Genomic DNA, 20927 nt, shown 5'->3' with positions numbered 1-20927 from the left:
CTAGTGAACGTTTGTGCAGAAATAACTGCTGCAGCTCCTCCAGACCAACAGAGGTTTTTCCGTGTTTTGTGAAGTGACGGGGCTCCGCAGAGAGAAACGTTATGGCCTCCGTCAGTGTGCCAGTGTCTCCCTGCCAGCGCAGTCGGGAGACGATAACGTTTCTCTTCCTGCTTCAGCCCCGGCACCGACCCGCTTTTCCTGCTTCAGCCTCCGGGGCTGAAGCAGGAAAAGCCAAATCTAGGATCAGCATTGATTCATGGAGAGACCTCTGTCTGGTCAGCTAACATTACTGCCAAGCAGCTGAAATATAGAGTGATATTGTGGTTTTAGCTGACGTGTGTCGCCTCACTGTGTTGAGCAATGCTCGTTCATGTCTATGTAGAGCGAGCACAAGCTCTAGCCTACACTGACTTTATAAATAAATAAAAAATAAATAAAATAAATGAATATAATGAAATAGATTTGAATACTCTTATATAATCCTAAAGGTCCCACTGCTGTTCTCATTCTACCTGAGGTGAGTAAAAATAAAAAAACATTTAGGTAAAACTATAAAAATGAATTCAAATATTTGTAAGAATGGTAAAGCAGTGGCTTCACTTCAGATGGATCTTTTGGTTTATTGGCCTCATCTGTCGGCCGGTCAGTGGCACTGTAGTCCTCTGTAGTCCTCTCTGGAGCTCTGTAGTCCTCTGTAGTCTCTGGAGCACCGTGTGGAGCTCTCCAACTCTGTTCCTCCCCTCTTCTCTTCTCTTCTCTTCTCTTCTCTTCACTACAGAGGCAACAATAACAACAGCTGCACTTATCACACAGAGAAACATGATGACTTCAGACTGCTCCGGTGTTGTTTCCTCGAAGCTGTTGCACTTGTCTTACCGGCTGCTCGCCTCTTCACACTGTTGTTGAGCTTTATTTTATTTCTAAGGCGCGTTGGTTGTTTTTGCGCGTCAACAATAAGGAAAGGAGCGCATGTTGTTGGAGCGACACGGCGGTGGAGCGGTAAATGAGCGCGTTTCTCTCATCGGGGGATTTTTATATTTAGATCTGTGAGAGAAGGACGAGCAGGGCGCAGTGTGAGAGAGAGGGAATAACGCAGATCTCTGTACAGCTCCAGGGCTGGTGGTGGGGAAAGAAAGATGATGATGGCTGGTGGTGGTGAAGCAGCCGTGGACCATAACGGGATCTACTCCAACACCTCCAACCTCCTCAGCATGCAGCAGTCCTCCATGGAGGCGGAGAACCAGGACTCCCGAAAACGGCCGCTGGAGACTCCGGAGGAGGAGGCCGGCTGCACCAAGCGCACCAACACCGGAGGTAAGACCACATCCACAGCTCATGCACCGTGTTTACCTCCACATGGGAGTCAAATATCTGTTGTTGAAGAAGCACTTGCATGCACTGGTGGATTAATAACAGCAGAAGTCTGCACTGCATGCAGAGAAACTCCATGCAGCAGGTCTGGGCTGCATGTTATAGGCTCTGTAAGGCACTTTGAAGCACTGCCTGTGTTTATGACTTCATAGACTGCAGGAGAGCTGAGATCCAGAGCTCATCCACCGTGTCTTCCTCCACATGGGAGTCAAATCTGTTGTTGAAGAAGCACTTGCATGCACTGGTGGGATTATAACAGCAGAAGTCTGCACTGCATGCAGAGAAACTCCATGCAGGTTTGGGCTGCATGTTATAGGCTCTGTAAGGCACTTTGAAGCACTGACTGGGTTTAGGACGTCATAGACTGCAGGAGAGCTGGTAAGATGGAGATCCAGAGCTCATCCACCGTGTCTTACTCCACATGAGAGTCAAATCTGTTGTTGAAGAAGCACTTGCATGCACTGATGGAATTATAACAGCAGAAGTCTGCATTGCATGCAGAGAAACTCCATGCAGCAGGTCTGGGCTGCATGTTCAAGGCTCTGTAATGCAGCACCTGTGCAGTTGGCACTTTGAAGCACTGCCTGTGTTTATGACTTCATAGACTGCAGGAGAGCTGGTGAGATGATCCAGAGCTCATCCACCGTGTCTTCCTCCACATAGGAGTCAAATCTGTTGTTGTAGAAGCACTTGCATGCACTGGTGGATTTATAACTGCAGAAGTCTGTCAGTATCACCACCAATGCATGCAGAGAAACTCCATGCAGCAGGTCTGGGCTGCATGTTATAGGCTCTGTAATGCAGCACCTGTGCAGTTGGCACTTTGAAGCACTGCCTGTGTTTATGACTTCATAGACTGCAGGAGAGCTGAACTGAGTGAGTGGCCTCCTCAGGTCAGCTCTCAATCTGAACCCAATCACCTCTCTGCTGCTCCACATCTGGAGTCATGTCTTTCCTTCAGTGGAGAAGTGATGATTTGTTGTGTAGAGACTTTGAAGTGTCAACCCTCTGTGTATCATTGTGTTGTTGTGGCTGTAGTCTAAGACAGGGATTCCCTGATGCTTTCTAGGCCAAACATAAATCTGCATTTTTCCTGAGCAACACTATGTGAGGAGGCCTTTTGGTGACAGATAAAAGGAGGAGAAACAGAGAGAACATATGAGCATGACATCCTGTGATTCAGTCATGAAGCCACACATCTTACCTGTGAGTCCTGTAACCCTGAACACAAGGTATCTGTGTATCTGATCCTGAACAGTTCAGTGTTGATTCATGACAAGAAGGAGCAAATCTGTTAATGATGAACTGTAGAGTGTTTGTTTGTGTCAGTGCTGTCGAGAGTTAAAGCTATAGGGATGCACCGATCTGACTTTTTCAGTCCTGATACCGATAGCGATATCCGGGCTTTGGGTATCGTCCGATACCGAGTACCGATCCGATACCAGTGTTTAATATAATAAGCTGTATGCCTCACTGTGTGGAGGGATCATTCTGTTATGTGTACGGTAACATCAGGCTTTGATTTAAACATTGCTTTCTTAACTTTGTAAAACAAAATGTAACAAATAAATACGTAGATATAAATTAACTTTTTTATTATTAAAATAATAAATCGTACACCAGCATCCTGATGAAAAATCATCAAAATTAACAGTTCAAGTGTAAAACCTTTTTAATGCAGCAACACATAATTGAATTGAATAGATCGGCTCCACTGTCACCGATACCCGATCCAGCTATCTGAGTCGGTATCAGCCCGATATCCGATCCGGTATCTGATTGGTTCAGCTTATTATTACAGTCCTGCGACACAGATACAGATACCGGGGCTAGTGTGTGTGTGTGTGCGTGTGTGTGTGTGTGTGTTTTAAATACAAATGTTGAGGTGATCTATAAGCAGGAAACCCATCCGGTGAAAATCATACAACCCTCGTAGCCTAGATTCAAAGTCCAGTTATTTATAGGTTGCGGGTAAATCTCATCATCTGTTTGGTATTTTTGTTAGCCTGTTGTGACGTTTGCCCTGCCAGCTTTTAGACACACTATATGATGGTAGAATTACTATTCAAGCATACATTAAAAAGTGCTCAACGAGCGGAGCTGGGCCTCGTAGATGTGGACAGATTATTCTTTGGGATATAAGCAGATTGGATATGGAACATCAGGGAATGGTGAGAATAGTGAGAGCTACGCGGTGGAGGGGAAAGACTACAGAAACACTGCGGCGCCATTTTAGCTAATTGATCCTGATTTCTTTTTTCTGGAGGAGAAATAGTGGCGGAAAATTAAGAATTAACAAGGAGGTATGCGTGCACACGTGCTTCATCAGTGAGATGTCGGCGTGCAGTCGTGGGGATGACGGCTGATTCAGTCTGCCAGCTACTGTATACATCTTATTTCACATTGCTATGGTCTGCAGCTCAAGGGGACCACACTGTTAATTAGACATCCGTGGAGACACGTCACCATATGTTACTGAAATTTGCTTTGTCTGTCTTTGCATCCCAGACACCCCACCATTCGATGATAGCAGCATTATATCCTATTTCTAACGGCACGTCTGTACTGCACCTCAGAAATGTAATTTCAGCAAGGCGCGTGAGGACCCCTTGTGCCACCAGACCGTGTTTTAGAGCCGACTCAGCCCCCATATGTCCTCCATTAGCACCCCTAAAGCCGCCGTAGAACAGAGAAATCACACGGTGTTCCTGCTGCTAGCAGAGTTGACACCATTCAGCTGTGGCACAGAGACTCCACCGTGATCTTCCCCATCCAATATCCAGGTGATATGAATGGCTAGACGGTGTGAAATTGCATTCTGAGAATCTTAATAAACACTAAAAATACATAATTCACACAGGCAGCTCTGACTTTTTTTTTTTTTTTTTTACTGCTGTCATTTCTGTAATGGTAACCATTTTACCAGCCTGACTCCATGTTCTGTATCACAGCCACGCTGCTGCTGCTGCTGCTGCAGCTGCACAATTAATGGTGTCCTGATGATGGTCGAACTCTGAGGAGGCTGCCTTGTTCTCTCAGAGGTAAAGGTGTTCCAGATGGTTCCCTAAACACCATCGTATCTCTGCAGAATAGCCAGTCACTTCATCATGGAGTATTGATGCCCTCATTTTGTGCCATTCTGGAAAAAAAAGGTGGACACAATTCATAATGAAGTATTTGGTGTGTAAAATACTTCATGTCACCTCAACAACCTACATGTACGGTGAACATTTTAAAATACATGTTAAGATTCAGGAACTGTATGAACTTAACATATCACAAGAATAACACATTTTTAGGACCTTTAGGAGCAGATTTATGGTTGATTTCTTTTTAAACATACATAATTCGTAACGGAAAATTTGTTTGTATGTGGTTCCTCATTTTAATGCCGACCTGAAAGTGTGAAAAATGAATAAAACTGTTGCCTTACTTCCCCTTAAAATCTCAGTGCAGTAATGGCAATACATACTAAAAAGCCCATGGTAACTGGGTAAACACATTTAAGAACCGTTGGTTTATATGATCACTGAAATGAGTATTTCCCACATGTACATTTTATATGAAGCTAGGGTAGAGTATAGGTCTAAATGAGATTTAAAAACCACTAATAACCCTTTAGCGCTAATGTATAGTTTGACCTGAACAGTTGAGCTAAGCAGCGTCTGTGTTCACTCATGTTATGTTAAAACTAGACAACCTAATGAATCCATCGGTACCAACCACGTCATACTAGCTTGTCACGTAGGAGGTTAAATAACGCTCCAAAGTTACGCTATATATTTTGTCGAGGTAAAGCTGGCATGGCCATTTTCAAAGGGGTCCCATGTCCTCTGACCTCCAGATCAGTGAATGTAAATGGGTTCTATGGGTACCCACGAGTCTCCCCTTTACAGACATGCCCACTTTATGATAATCACATGCAGTTTGGGGCAAGTCATAGTCAAGTCAGCACACTGACACACTGACAGCTGTTGTTGCCTGTTGGGCTGCAGTTTGCCATGTTATGATTTGAGCATAGTTTTAAAGCTAAATGCAGTACCTGTGAGGGTTTCTGGACAATATCTGTCATTATTTTGTGTTGTTAATTGATCTCCAATAATAAATATATACATACATTTGCATAAAGCAGCATATTTGTCCACTCCCATGTTGATGAGAGTATTAAATACTTGACAAATCTCCCTTTAAGGTTCATTTTGAACATGTGCGATTAATTTGCGATTATTAATTTCAATTAAATATTTGAATCGATTAACAGCCCTGATATAAATATATTTAAGGGATTTTATTCTTAAATCATTTGGTACAAGTTAGCGTAGCATTGTCTCTAATGTGTTAGCTCACTACAATTAGATGTACAGAGGTGAAACGGCAGCCAATCTTGCGGTCATTTCTGATGAGTATCTGTGGCTAATGTGGACCGCAGCACAAACCAAAGCTCTCTGTACACGTTCACATGAAATGCACATTAAGACCATTTGCAATGACTCCTACACAAAACAGATGTTTCCTAGATATCTTGTCCCCCCTGTGCTTTATGTAATGTGTTTTAGCATCACCACCCATTCCATGTGGTCTTCATGCATCACATGTAACACTGCAAACCCACAGCGTGTCTGGCAGCACTGGTAGACAGCCTGATAATCCTCAGCCGTCCCTGTAATCACCAACCCCTCGACTACGTCTGATATTGATCACGTTATTCCTACCGAACTGATCATTAACATGACTGGCAGTTACAACAAAGAGAAGAAAGCCTGTGCTCTTTCAAAGCTGAGCCCCTCGTTGTGCATTAAGAGCTGTGGACACTGAATGAGGGAAATTACTCCTCTTTTATCAGCATTGCCCTTCTCTCCTCAGTATGAACATCTTTCATTCATTTCGCTCTCTAATTACCCATACTCTGAGCCCATGTTGCTGGCAAGCATGTGCCTTCCAAAAGGTTGTGTGACTGAGGGATTAGGTATGATCTCGTAATGTTACTAATGGAAAGGTTGGCACAGGAATGTGCTGTATTTTTTTTTAAATATTTTGGTGGGAAGGACACAGGTGCCCTTGCAGAGCGATGTGACGTGAGCGGACTGTGAATTTGCCAGGTGGCAGTGAAAGAGAGAATGAGAGAGCGATAGAAATGAAGACAGAGCAAAGCGGAGAGATAGATAGACCGTGAGAGGGAGTGGAGTCTACAGGGAGGCTGTGTCTATATACTAGAGCATCTCTCAGTGAATGAGATTGCTAGAATTTTCTGGAAGCCATTCGTTCCAAAACCAAACGGGCCACGGTGTTAGGGTTTGATTTGTGGATGAAACTAATCAGCAGCCAGGGAAAAAAAAAAAAAAAAGGAGTTCCCTTTTTTTACAGGTTCCCTGGAAAGCACTATGAAATGAAGCTGGACCCCCCGCGTCCACACACAGACACTCACACACATGCACATTGCCGTTTTTACACACATTCAGTCACTTAAGATACCTCTTGGCGTAAGATTTATAGGCGTAGTGATTGGCTTCATCACCCCCCTCCACCATTCTGCGGCACTGCCATTTGCAATGGTTGATGAGCCCCTCCGCCCTCTCAAACATGGCCGTCTAAGGGATTGGGGGTGGGGGAAAGGAGGAAAGAAGGGTGGGTGGCGTAAGGCACGCTGTCTCAGATCACTCCTCCTCCGCCTCCTTCATCATCTGCTTATGTTATCGGTACACCTCTTCAGCCACTGTTGAAGGTCACTCTACATGCTTCCCCATTCACCGCCGAAGCTCGCTCCTCGAGCCACTTCACCTTTGTCACTTTCCACTAAAAAAAGTGAGTGAATGGACTGCCATACTTTATAGTGCTGCGTCAAAAGAGGCGGAGTAGAGGAGAAAATTCAATTTTTCGGGGACCGGCATCGGGGGGTGGGGACATGACGTGTTGGAGGGAGGAGGCTACCCATTGGCCGAGCGAGGTGTCAGTCCTGCGTGCTGCTGCAGACGGACAGGCCACTCGATGAATATGGATGAGAGCAGTGAAAAGGGTGATGCGGCAGGGAAGACCCCCCCCCTTCAAACCGATGCAGGCTTGAACAATGCGTGCCGTCTTTCACTGAAAACACTGAGAGCCTGCATTAGCATTTTCTCAGACAATTGAGGCTCTGGCCAGCTGCAGGCATGGCTCGGATGCTGCGGTGAAATCTCTTTTTCTGCACCCACTGATGAATTAGACCGCGGTGAAAAAGTCGACTGGCCGCATTCCTCAACACTACCATTGCACCTATGCCTAGGCTAACGTTCAGATCCCCTTTAGAGATTGTGCCCCGGCATTGATGGCGATCTGACAGAGGACTTGAGAAGCAGCAGATCTCAGAATGGGTAAGCCTCAAACTCTTTTTGTCTGACTTGTTGAATTTATCCGTCATGCTAGACTACGTGCAATTTCATACACCGACGGCTCATTTGTCCATTATTGCTCGTTTTTGTTCCATCGTCCTTGCTGCCTGTCAGCAGCAGGTTAGTCCATTGAAATGCAGAATGGGTACTTGGAGGGGTAGTGAGAAGGAGGGAGGACGGTCACAAGGCATTTCCTCCTGACCCACCCCCCTTGAGTGACTTAACTAAACACATTTGGCTCAGCGTCCGTGTCTCTCCTCCAAGCCATCCTTCCAGTATTGGAGGCAGGGGTTTGAACTCACACCCCACTGGCTCAGCTTCCCAATGTGCCCCACTGCTCCCGTTCCCTGGCGGATTGCAGCAACAGATTGCCATGTTTACTCTACCACATGACGCCATTAAAACCTGTTACTGTGATCTCAGACACTAGGACAGAATTAATTATTGACTAATGACAGCAAACGTGGCTGTGAGGGCGACGGAGGGAATCTTAGTGGCTTCCTCCCCTGCTGGCTTTACTCTGGTTGAAGATGAGTAGAAAGTTACGCAGTGGGTTTTTGGCTTGTCTGTCAACAACAGGTCCTTGGATGTTTGCATTCTGCAATCAGCATCATTCAAATTATATTCCTTGTGTGGCTGTGGCATCAGATATCTTGTGACAGGAGTGAGGGCTCAGAAGCTTTACGGCGACCGTGTCAGACAGGCATGATCTTTATTTTCCCACCAAGGTCATTTTATTGTTATTCGTTGTGAGAAAAGAGGAGAGCTGACTGCAATATAGCATGAAATCTAAAGATCAGACAATGGCCAGAGATGAACACAGCTGGTTACGTGATGTCTAGGTTTAGCTCCTATTTCTTCTTTAGGATGTTCTCAGAAAAAAATCCCATATTGACCAGCACCTGACGTATTTACTAGCGTCCGATGGTGATGTCTGTGCTTTCAGGTAAATGTATGTATGATATGTTCTGGGATTGGCTCCACAACTAATTAATCTAAATCAAAAGTGAAATCCCATTAACAATCATGTCATTGTCTGCATACTTGTCAGAGCCATTGATTATGGGTGATGTGCACGAAAAACAAGCCTGTGTCTGAATGGAACATGAGTGGCATATTAATGCAATAAGGAGAAGAGCTCCTTGTAGACTGTGAAATTCCTTAATGTCACAGTGCCATGTTCATTCACATCTGAATCTAATGAGTGCATTACTGAGGCAACAGGTTGGTGTCAGTGCAGGGCGGTCCACCTCCATCCATCCGTCTTCCCTCCCCACCATGCCGGTCAAGCCCCCCACATTGTGCACCCTCCACAAAACACATGATGCAGTGACACGGTGACTGACCGTGTGGCTTTGGCATCTGCAATCGAAAAATCTGTATCATACTACGCTTGAAAACGTTGCGTCCTATGAAAGATGGTCAGTGCTTTTTTACATTTCTGCCCCGCTCGAGTGACGTCACCCTTGAGGCAGCTGGAAAGGATCGAGCATGACGTCATTGCATCGAAATCAGCATGCAGAGGGGATTATTTGTACCAGTGCTAACAACGCACCTGTACAAAGTGTTTACCATGATGTCATCGATATGATATTAGGAATTCAGTGGGGAAACGCAGCCCGCCCACATCTATAAATATAATATTTTTGATGCATTGTTGGCAGGTTCTTTAATTATATCGAGGTCCAAGCTCAATATGTGGCTGATTGCTTTTTACTAGATTAGCGCACTCAGTGTGATTTTCTTGGACTGACACTTTGCCCACTTTGGTGCTGATTAATTGTTAATTAGCATGGTATAGAAACTGCAAGGCAGAAACATGTTTGACAGTCCGTCAGTTTGAAAAATTTGCAGCCAATCAGTGACTGCAACGAGCCACTGTAAGCCACAGAAGCCCCTTCCAAAATGGAGAAGATTTAGACCATCTTGGCGTTGTACCCTCTGAACAAATCTGTGGGATTGGTTCCCATATGTTCGTCTCACGTCTGTTAATTACGAAGGATCACTCCGTATTGGCATTCATGAACCGCACAGATAATGACTTCATGTGTGTGCACGTAGTCCTATGTGTGTGTAACTTTCTTTCCACGAATATACGCGGCTACTTTTTTTGCAGTCGTTCTGGACCGTTAATTCTACATTCCTTCTCTTCCCGGTGTAAAGAATGATTAGCAACACTGGACCTGGCTTTGTATTCATTCAGAGGTTTTTCTAAAACTCCTTGAAAACAGTTAAAATTAGACCTCTGCAAACTGGAAAGGAGGTCATCATTTACTCTACAAGAAATCTGGGACAGGACACAGAACATGTCACAGTCTGATAAAATGTGAATGCACTGAAAGCTACAAGGAGCTCAAAAGGCTTCTTCCAGATACCTTCCTTCCACCAGAGGAACACATGATTATATCATTGCCTTTCCTCATGTATGTCAAAGCTATGTATCCCCATTTTGTGCTTTTCCGATTATGGGTAGGGGGCTGGTAAATGATGATGTGCAGAGCTATTTTACGAGATGTGACCCTTTCCCACTTTGTGTGTCTCTCCCCCAGAGGAGGGTGAGTACTTCCTGAAGGTGCTGATCCCCAGCTATGCAGCCGGCTCTATAATTGGCAAGGGCGGCCAGACCATCGTACAACTGCAGAAAGAGACGGGTGCCACCATTAAGCTGTCCAAATCCAAAGACTTCTACCCAGGTAAGAATGAACGCTCGGTAATTAGAATCAATGAGCATAAAAGCTTATATATATATATATTTAGATAGGAGAGGAGTGGTCTGACTCATTACCAAGCTGAAGGACTGATGCTTTGGTGCAAGAGAGCTTCTGATATGTCCTCTTCGTTTGGCAAAGTAATTTGCGATCTATTTTAATCACCAACCGATCGTAAACACTTTGAACTTGATTACCCTTGTGTCCTTGAGGGACTAAACATGCGTGGAGGCGACGTTAAGGCTGTGAGACGCAGCATTTAAAGCTGCAGCAGGCAGAATACTTTTGGCATCGTTGGGCAAAAATTCCATAATAACCTTTCAGCATATTGTAATTCAAGTGTTCTGAGAGAGTTCTGCACCTCCTCATGGCTCTGTTTTCAGGCTTTAGAAAAATCTAGCTTGTTAGCTCCGGCTGGTGGGCGGTGCTTGGTATTTCCTCAGCAGATCTCAACATGGCTGCCGGGTCACAAACTTTTGTCATTTCTCAGCTAAACGGTACACTACAAGATGATTCTGAGAACATCTGAGGAGAGAAATAGGCATTACAGTAACAGAATATTGATTCATATTTGATCAGCGCTGCCTAGTTTGACCGTTTGATCAGAGTTGGCGAGTGATTGTCTCATAGATGGCAGCTGGACGGCAGACTCCAGATCAGCTCTGATTGGTTGTCTTCCTCCGGTCTGTGAAATCTTGCAGATGCCATTAGGAGCACCGGAGGACACAGATTACCTGTCTCATGCTCTACTGTCAGGACTTTTTATAATCATATTTGCTCCATTTCTACCCACTGCTGCTTTAAGTCTGCAGTCAGTTGCTTGGCTAGCAGGTTGCACCCTTCATTGCAGGGTTTGTTTGATTGTACGTACCATATTCACGGTTTCGGTGCATTCATTCATTCTTTTCTGGTTAAATTGCATGGGGGGCAGCCATTTTATTTCCCCCTAAAAAAAACGAGCACAAGCGTCTGCGACGCAGCGGACACGCAGCACATACATACAGTAGAAACCATTAATTGTGCCGGTGAGAGCCTCGCTCGAAAATGGCAACAGGAGAGGGATGCTCGTGCAGCTCGGTGACCCCTATCACACGGAGGTCAGAGCTGAACCATCTTATCCTCCTAACACAATCGCCTGAGTCACAGAGGAGTCTGGGTTGTTTGTCCTTCATGCCTCAGAGGAGGCTTCAACCTGCTGAAAAATAACAGGTGCTGAGCGTCTCGCTGCTTATTAGGTCCAGATGTTTTCTGTGATAACTGATGCAAGCAAATAATTCCCGTGTAGTAGTATACTCGTTACTGTAGACATGTTTAGAACAATACCTCTTTAGATAGGAAATTGGCAGCAGTGCACATGACCTAATATCAGTAGCACAAAATACGCACGTGAGAAATACGGCAGATGTTTTTTAAATTATAGGTTCCACAGTCAGTCGTCTTGCATTAAGCAACTACCACTTGTAATGTCTACCTCCATTATTGAATCTGTCCTGTGACCTCTGTAATTTCAGTCTTTAGATTAGTTAGAGCACAAAATATTACGATACCTACAGGAAAAAATGCACAACATGGTTTGAAGTTGTTCTATCGGGAGATATATGTGATATATTGGACTGACAGAATTGTGGCAAAGAAGCAGCACTACGGGGGGGAGAGGAAAAGAAGGATGTGCGAGCAAATATATTCCCTGTACTATTTCTTCCGCCGTGTTCCTGTCTGCCACAATGAGAGGACGCGCGTTCACGGTGCACGGTTTCTAAATTCTCCACATACGAGGCCAACTATGTTTAAGGGTATGAAGCATGGCTACTTCATTGGCATAGCAACAAATGAAAGGAGTGATATGTATCCTTATTTCTCTCTTTGGATTGCAGATGTGTTCATAGGCCACCACCTGCTCTGCCCATCCCCCTACTCATTATCGTGATGAGTGAGAAGAGGAGTTCAGGGAGAGGGTGCTGGCAAGGATTTGATTGGGTGGTTGTTCAGGCCCACACAAGTAAAATGAAACGACTGCTACTGTACACTGCACAATAGCTGAGAGTGAGAGAAGTCAGTAGAGGTTAAAGCTTAAAAAAAGTCTCGCTGTATTAAGTACGGGCAACTTGGTGAAGTTTGGAGCAGCAACATATACAGTAATACAAAATCCTGCCCTGAATATTAGAGGCAAGCAATTTGGCGTTTGTCAAACTTATCAGCTACGTCGGTTTTACCTTCCTTTTATTGTTGGATCAGCTGCAGTTTGGGCTAATATAGCATGCTAATGCCATTACACACAGTTCACGCCCTCACCTCTCATCCTGCGGCAGCCTGAGCACACTCCAACTACAGCACAATCGCACACTAGAGAAATCAAGGGGGACAACAAACCGATGCAGCCATTTTCTTCTGCAATCCTTCCTGCGACGGCTCAGTCTGAATCTCACACCCACCTCATATCTCCCATCCGTCAGTGTAAGACATGATGAGACCATGAATTCAAAAGGTCTTGATGGGGACTGTACAACTAGGCCCTGCTGTGGCGGACTGAGATGGATGAGCGGAGATAGTGAAGGGTGTGGATGATGCATGATTGTATGACAGGGGGGCAGGCCCAGAAATAGCCTGTTTCAATCTCTCTGTGGACATGACCCCTCTCCCAGCTGTAGTCAAGCTGCTCCAACACACGCCAAGTTTCCTCTTTCCTCTTCTCCGCTCACTGTTTCTCTCAGATTTGGTTCCTGCTAGTTTGGAGAGTTCAGGCCAGATAAGATGACATCATACTTCTCTAAACATTGTGTTTGCCTGCTTGCCTCCTAACATCGGGGGCAATTTTTTGTTTTTAATATTTGGTCTTGAACCCATCTGAACTGTTGCATGGCGAGATTTACTCGAGCCCCCATAAACGCAGCACGCTGTGCGTTCACCCACTCGCACCGCGCGTTCAGCACATACACACACCTACTCACACCTACTTACACACATCCGCATATTTAAGCAGCTGCAGAAAGAGCCGTGGGAGTTCACGATTTGCACATAAAGTTAGAAACAAAACTTAAAACCCTTTGCTGGATGCAGCTGGCCTCTGGCCAAGTACATGTATTGGGTTACTTAGTACAGCACGAACGGATTTTGTTGTGATGTCATAGAAACACTGGGTGTATGTTTTCCATTATGTGATCATTAAAATATCAATCACAATGTGTGACCTCATACTGGAAAACACCACTGTTCCATTTCCTCCAGAAAGTAGCAGACAAAGAAACTACAGCAAATGCACAGTTTGCTAATTTTCAACTGTTTCTCCATATGCAGTACAGTATATATACATACTGTACATATATATATATATATATATATATATATATATATATATATATATACATATTGAATATATATATATATACATACTGTACTCACTAACGCTCCCTACAGGACAGCTCTGTCTGGGATGACATCATGGGCGGGGATTTCAAACTAATGGAAACTGCAGCCTTTTTCTTTCTACAGATTCGTGTCTGTGTCTCATCTTAGTGACCAACGGCACCAGGAACAGTTGTCACGCCGTAGTACTCTAGAAGTATTGTTCTGCTTTATGGTGCTAGTGTTGCATTGGAGAGCAAGTCTCTCGGTCTGCAAGCACAATATTGGATGCGTCAATACCAGGGCTGTCAATCAATTAAGATATTTAATCACGATTAATCGCATGATTGTCCATAGTTAATCGTGATTAATCGCAAATGAATCACACATTTACATTTTGAACACATTTATGTGTTCAAAGTGTACCTTAAAGGGAGATTTCTCAACATGGGAGTGGGAAAATATGCTGCTTTATGCAAATGTATGTATATATTTATTATTGGAAATCAATTAACAACACAAAACAATGACAGATATTGTCCAGAAACCCTCACAGGTACTGCATTTAGCATAAAACAATATGCTCAAATCATAACATGGCAAACTGCAGCCCAACAGGCAACAACAGCTGTCAGTGTGCTGACTTGACTATGACTTGCCCCAAACTGCATGTGATTATCATAAAGTGGGCATGTCTGTAAAGGGGAGACTCGTGGGTACCCATAGAACCCATTTACATTCACATATCATAGAAAAACCTTCACGTTTTCCAAATGTTGGCATCAACTCGGTTCTCATGACGTTCCTAACCAGGGTTATCTCAGCTTGGGGTTATAGACTATACATTTCTATTAAAAGCCTGCATTACAAACTGCACATACCGGTCAGGGGCAGTCGTTGTCTGTCATTCTGACTGACAGGGTTGTAAAAATTCCGTCATAATCTAATTTATTAAAGCCCGTCGTTTTTGTATTTTCATTTTTAATGAGATTTAATAAGACATATGCATATTTTAGAGGTGGAGTCTGTGATTCTAATCCAACACACTTTTTTGTCAAAGTCAGTGATTCTTCTCACAGTCCGCAATCTGTCCATTCTGTGTGTGCAGTGTTGATGATGCACAGCCCCGGCTCTGTAACTAGGAAACAAATTAAGTGGATCGGACCGAGCCACGAGGACTGCCCTACCCAGTGTCATGTTGATTGAGGTTTTTCGAATGAACATGAGAATGTCCGTTAAGTGCAAACCGTCCTTTGTGTGAGAGGGCAAACAGTTTATGACCGCAGTGAAAATTTTGTTTTTGAAAGGCTAAACGCCAACATGGACTGAAGCAGAATATTTCGTTAGATAAAAACATGTTGTTATGGCAACGATTAAGTTACATTGATCTTTTTTCAATAGAAAAAATGCCACTATTTTTTCAATAATTGATATTGACTACAGAACAAGCTTATAGATTATGCATTTATACCGACCGAGCGGCCAACACACATGAAGCAGATGAATCCTTTTTTTCCTGTAGTCTTTGCCTCGGACAGACAACTTCTCATTTTCGTTTTGATCTAAAGGCTGAACCCACGTTCTGCTGCCATACCGGAGACTGAATTACCAGATTCTCTGAACGCAACATGTGCTCCTTCTGCACCAGCGGCACAGCTGCATCGGCACCGCTCCGTGACCCGGTCACAGACCGCTCTAAGTCCAGTCCGTCAACAGGACGGATGGCCTTTAGATTTTCCGGCAATTTTTGAAAAGGTTCAGTCAATGACGGAAAATATATCATAATGCACAATGCATTATGATATATAATAATGCAATAATGCCTCTGGTCCGTTTTTAGACTTGACCCCTTACTACAGACTAAAAGTTAAGATGTCTCAGCCTCAATTCTTGCAAGTCCCCAAACTTTATGGAAGTGCAATACTAAATCCCTTCAAATCATGGTCATGTCCCCCAAACTAGTGCAGCATTGCTGTTAATGGTGACTAGTTATTAGCAGCTATGCTAACCTCTAGTTTGGGGGAGATATTATATTCCTATGTTAGCCACTTTTAGCAGCCATAAGTTTTGAAATGATAGCCTGCGCTATTAAATCGCTAGGCATTTGCAAACACAGTCATCTAATAAGGGAATGAAAGTGAGGCAGTTATGAGGAGTCAGGGGTCTTTTCTTGCCCGATAATGAGTCTCTGTGCTGCCAGACATTTTCTTTGTAGGCTTCTTTTGCCAACGTCAGCTGAGTATTGAGTAATGCAGTACACTGCAAATTAATCATATTTTGTGTGTTTGCAATGGCTTGTTGGTTGCAACCAAACAAAATGCCCGATTTGCTTTTAATTACTGCAAGATGTGTTGCAATTCCATACAACACTAATGTTACCAGGTATACACTAGCACTAATCTTGACAGTGCACTTTTTTGGCATTGTGTCAACAAGAAATTAATGTGCTTGATGCCAAGACACGCACCTCTTGGCATCAATAACTATGACTTTGAAATATTACAGTCAATGTCATATTTGAGAAGTTCACAGCAGGCGAGTAAAAACTGTTTTTCAATGGTTTGTACAATTTGTATTCATTTTATTAGCGTTGTGTAGCTCCTCCTTTTTAAGTTGTGCGTCACGGTACATGCCGGTACATCAACGCTACAATCAAAGATCAATTCTGTTCTGCAAATGTTGTCATTTGATAGTTAGAATTATCTAGCACAGCAAGATGTCCTCACATGAAACTGGTTTACAGTGTCACATGACCACCAGTTGTTTTCCAGTTCACACCTCGTTTTAGTCGTGTCTGCAACTCTCAAGCCTCTCTACCATTTGATTTGATTTGTATTTGTATTTCTGATACATACTTGCCTAAATAGTCCATTTTAGTGGTTGAATATGTGATAAAGGAGAAGTCTGGTGCTATTCTCTATTTGTCTTATTGTTGAAAAATCCCGTGTAAAGACCCAAACCAATTATGAATGTATCTACTAATAAGTATTGTGCATAAAGCCTGATATGTCTTATTATATCCTCGTTGCCATAGAGCTCCATTGTTGTCCAAAACTACTAAGAACACTCCGATGAGCCACACTGACATGTTCCTTCATTACCATGAAGACACACTCTGTAGTTTATCCCACTTACACCGACCTGCTGCCCCAGATACTCACTAAAGCACAGAATGTGTATTAATCCACCGCTGAAAATAGTCCCCAACAAATACAAATTTCCTCCTGTTTGAGTCATCTTTGCTTAAAAACTACAGTGCTCAGCTGTTGTAGGAAATGACTGAGCTTGAAACTATATATCTGTGACCTGTTTTTAAAGATTTAGTAGGAGCCAATGGGCTTGGGGCTGAGAGCCACCGACAGGCTGGGGAAAGTAGTGAGCAATGAACTAATGCGTTGTTGGTTTTGGTCTTTTTCAATGAGATTTGTTGACATATAATCACAAAAATGTAGGTTATCGTCAGCCTTACCCGTTACCACCCTTAAAGGAACAGTGTGTAGCATTTAGAAGGATCTATAATATTAATCAGTATGTTTTCTTTACTGTATAATCATCTGAAAATACGAATCCTTGTGTTTTCGTTACTTTAAAATGAGACGTTTATATCTACATATGGAGCGGGTCCTCTTCACGGAGCCGGCCGCCATGTTTCTACAGTAACCCAGAACATCCATCCATCCATTTTCTTTCCGCTTATCCGGGGTTGGGTCGCGGGGGCAGCAGGCTATGCAGGGAATTCAAGACGTCCCTCTCTTAAGCGACGTTTTCCAGCTCTTCCTGGGTGACCCCGAGGCATTCCCAGGCCAGACAAGATATATAATCTCTCCAGCGTGTTCTGGGTCTACCCCGGGGCCTCTGATCAGTTGAACGTGCCTGGAAAACCTCCAAAGGGAGGCGTCCAGGAGGCATCCTGATCAGATGCCCGAACCACCTCAGCTGGCCCTTTAGAGGTGAAGGAGTAGCGTCTCTACTCCGGATGTCTGAGCTCCTCACCCTCTCTCTAAGGCTGAGCCCAGCCACCCTACGGAGGAAGCTCATTTCGGCCGCTTGTATCCGCGATCTCATTCTTTCGGTCACTACCCAAAGCTCATGACCATAGGCGAGGGTCGAACGTAGATTGACCGGTAAATTGAGAGCTTTGCCTTCCAGCTCAGCTCTCTCTTCACAACAGTCCGGTACAGCGCCCGCATAACTGCAGACGCCACACCGAACACGCTCCATTTTACCCCTCACTCACGAACAAGACCCTGAGATACTTGAACTCCCTTGCTTGGGGCAAAGACTCACCCGGAGGATGCAATCCACCGGTTTCCGGCAGAGAACCACGGCCTCAGACTTGGAGGTACTGACTCATCCCGACCGCTTCACACTCGACTGAAGGTCAGCCCAGAACAGACAAACCAAACACTGACTCTAGAGAGGGCATTCGCGTTTTCACATCGGCCACCGTAGATCTCCTTCTGCTTGGCACACGGGAGAAGTTTTAAAGCCTGAAAACAGAGCCAAGAGGAGGTGTCCAGTTTGCTCTCAGAACACTTGAATTACAATATGCTGAAAGGTTATTATGGAAATTTTGCCCGATGATGCCAAAAACATTCTGCCTACCATCGCTGTAAGTCCGACTGCGGAAGACCCTGGTGTATTTAACACAACACAGACATCAGATCATACTGCAGATTATTGCAGTCCTAAATGATGCTATATATTATCCCTTATGTATCCTGTTTCTGCCTACATTTATAATTCACTTGTAAAAAGTTGGCTGCTTTATATTAGGATCAGGTTCATGACGGTCACTCTGCCAAATACCAGAAAAAGTCTATAATGAGCATGGTGTGTTTGTTGTGAACTTCTGGTCAGCGTGTCACGTCATGTAAAAGTTGTCCAAGGAGACTGTTTCTGATTTACTGGATATAAACAGCATGCTACAAAAGTCTCAATATTGATATCACTGTTTACATTTGAGAAAAGCATGATGAATATATACAGCACTGGGATTTCCAACAAAACGATTCCAGCTCAATTTGTAGTGTGAATAATTAAAATCTGCTGATGTGATGACAGTAATTATGGGTGATACTTTTATGTGTGGCATGCTAACAGTCTGAATAAATCAGACAAAGGATTTGGATGAGCTGTGAGGCAGAGGCAGGTTCTCACCACAGAGACAGAAGTATTGAAACTTTCTTACTTCAGGATCCAGCTGCAGTCATTGGTCTCTCGGGTAAAAGCTCTCAGGGGCACTGACACATTTCTCTCCCCTCCTGCCAACAAGAGGACGAGCAACTCAAAGCTTACTTTTATTATGAAATTTGTCACCCTCTTGGCTAAAGATGATGCAATTTAGGAAGTGAAAACAATCGTATATGCAAGGTTTTTCAAAGTTAGAGCGATACTAACGCAAATTTGTTTTAACACCACTAATTTCTTTAACGCATTAGCGCAACTTGTGATTTTTATGTTGTAGCGGCTCAGTTTTAAGCTAGAGTGAAGAAACTGGTATCATATGAAACTATAAAACCTGATGAATCCATCGATAACAACCATGTCATACTAGCTTGTCATGAAGGAGGATAAATAACGCTCCAAACTTACGCTAAATGTTGGCGATGTAAAAACTGGCATGCCCATTTTCAAAGGGGTCCCTTGACCTCTGACCTCAAGATATGTGAATAAAAATGGGTTCTATGGGTACCCACGAGTCTCCCCTGGATTAGAATCACAGACTCCACCTCTAAAATATGCATATGTCTTATTAAATCTCATTAAAAATGAAAATACAAAAATGACGGGCATTAATAAATTAGATTATGACGGATTTTTTTCAACCCTGTCAGTCAGAATGACAGACAACGACTGCCCCTGACCGGTAAATGCAGTTTGTAATGCAGGCTTTTAATAGAAATGTATAGTCTATATCTGGTTAGGGACGTCATGAGAACCGAGTTGATGCAAACATTTGGAAACGTGAAGGTTTTTCTATGATATGTGAATGTAAATGGGTTCTATGGGTACCCACGAGTCTCCCCTTTACAGACATGCCCACTTTATGATAATCACATGCAGTTTGGGGCAAGTCATAGTCAAGTCAGCACACTGACACACTGACAGCTGTTGTTGCCTGTTGGGCTGCAGTTTGCCATGTTATGATTGGAGCATATTGTTTTATGCTAAATGCAGTACCTGTGAGGGTTTCTGGACAATATCTGTCATTGTTTTGTGTTAGTAATTGATGATAAGAGTATTAAATACTTGACAAATCTCCCTTTAAGGTACATTTAATCTACGATTAATCGTGGACAATCATGCAATTAATTGCGATTCAATATTTTGATCGATTGACAGCCCTAGTATATAAATAATAATAATAATAATACATATTATATAATATATAAGTGTTCAATAATCTTCATGTCCTCTTCATGGTGTCTCATCTGAGACTAAATTTGTAGTCATACATCACGGTCTCTGTTTATTATATCTTGTCTGTTTCATTTTAAAAACTACTGGCCACGGATTTAATTATATATCTTAGTGATAATATTGTATGATGAATACATGTGCCGACAGGTCAAGTGCCTCCTGAACTCACAGGCTTCAGTCTGTCAAGAGCTTTCATTTATAAACCTGCTTGTTTGTCTTTCAGCAGGATTTGTATTTTGGTTTAATTTGGTCACTTTTAGTACAAATAAGGGGTAAAATGTTCAAGACCTGTATCTCCAACAGCTTTATTTGACTGCTCCTCGTGCATTATGTAGCACTTAATGCCTAATATCAGGAACTTAACTAGGAAACTATGGAAATAAGGTCAACTGCAGGTTAGATGCCCTTTCCCCCATTTATCTCCTACTGCTTTTCCTGGTATGCTTAAACTGACCTATTGACTATTTACATCCATTTTTAAACATGTCTATGGCATAAAGCCAATCAGGTCTGACTTCCCTGGGTTCATTTTGACAAAGGTCAGCAAAGCCCTGATTGTTTGATGGATCTAAAGATTATCTTTAAAGATTTTACTGTGGTGTGACGTATGTTAATAAGAGTGTTTTTTTACATGTGGGAAAGAACGATAGAAAGAATGCCTAATGCATGAGCTAATGCTAAACGTGAAGCATAAAGTAGTAGTAAGATGGAGCTCAGA

General features: G+C 43.4%; 1 protein-coding gene across 2 annotated transcripts in view; it reads left to right on the top strand.

Annotated features, from left to right (window-relative positions):
• Positions 1-696: 696 nt before the first annotated feature.
• The window catches only part of LOC141752905 (RNA-binding protein Nova-1-like), a 29610-nt gene continuing 9379 nt past the window's right edge, over positions 697-20927 (top strand). Inside the window, exons 1-2 of one of the 2 annotated variants that reach the window (XM_074611161.1) lie at positions 697-1314; positions 10286-10429. In XM_074611161.1, coding sequence (XP_074467262.1) covers positions 1137-1314; positions 10286-10429 — 322 coding nt within the window. In that variant the 5' untranslated portion in view covers positions 697-1136. Of the gene's footprint in view, positions 1315-7300; positions 7719-10285; positions 10430-20927 lie in introns of those variants that run through there. The other variant, XM_074611162.1, reaches the window with a different exon arrangement.

Source organism: Sebastes fasciatus, chromosome 16 (assembly GCF_043250625.1).
Source record: "Sebastes fasciatus isolate fSebFas1 chromosome 16, fSebFas1.pri, whole genome shotgun sequence".
NCBI lineage: Eukaryota > Metazoa > Chordata > Actinopteri > Perciformes > Sebastidae > Sebastes > Sebastes fasciatus.
The sequence above is the reverse complement of the archived record's forward strand: the minus strand, read 5'-3'. Positions and strand labels throughout refer to the sequence as shown.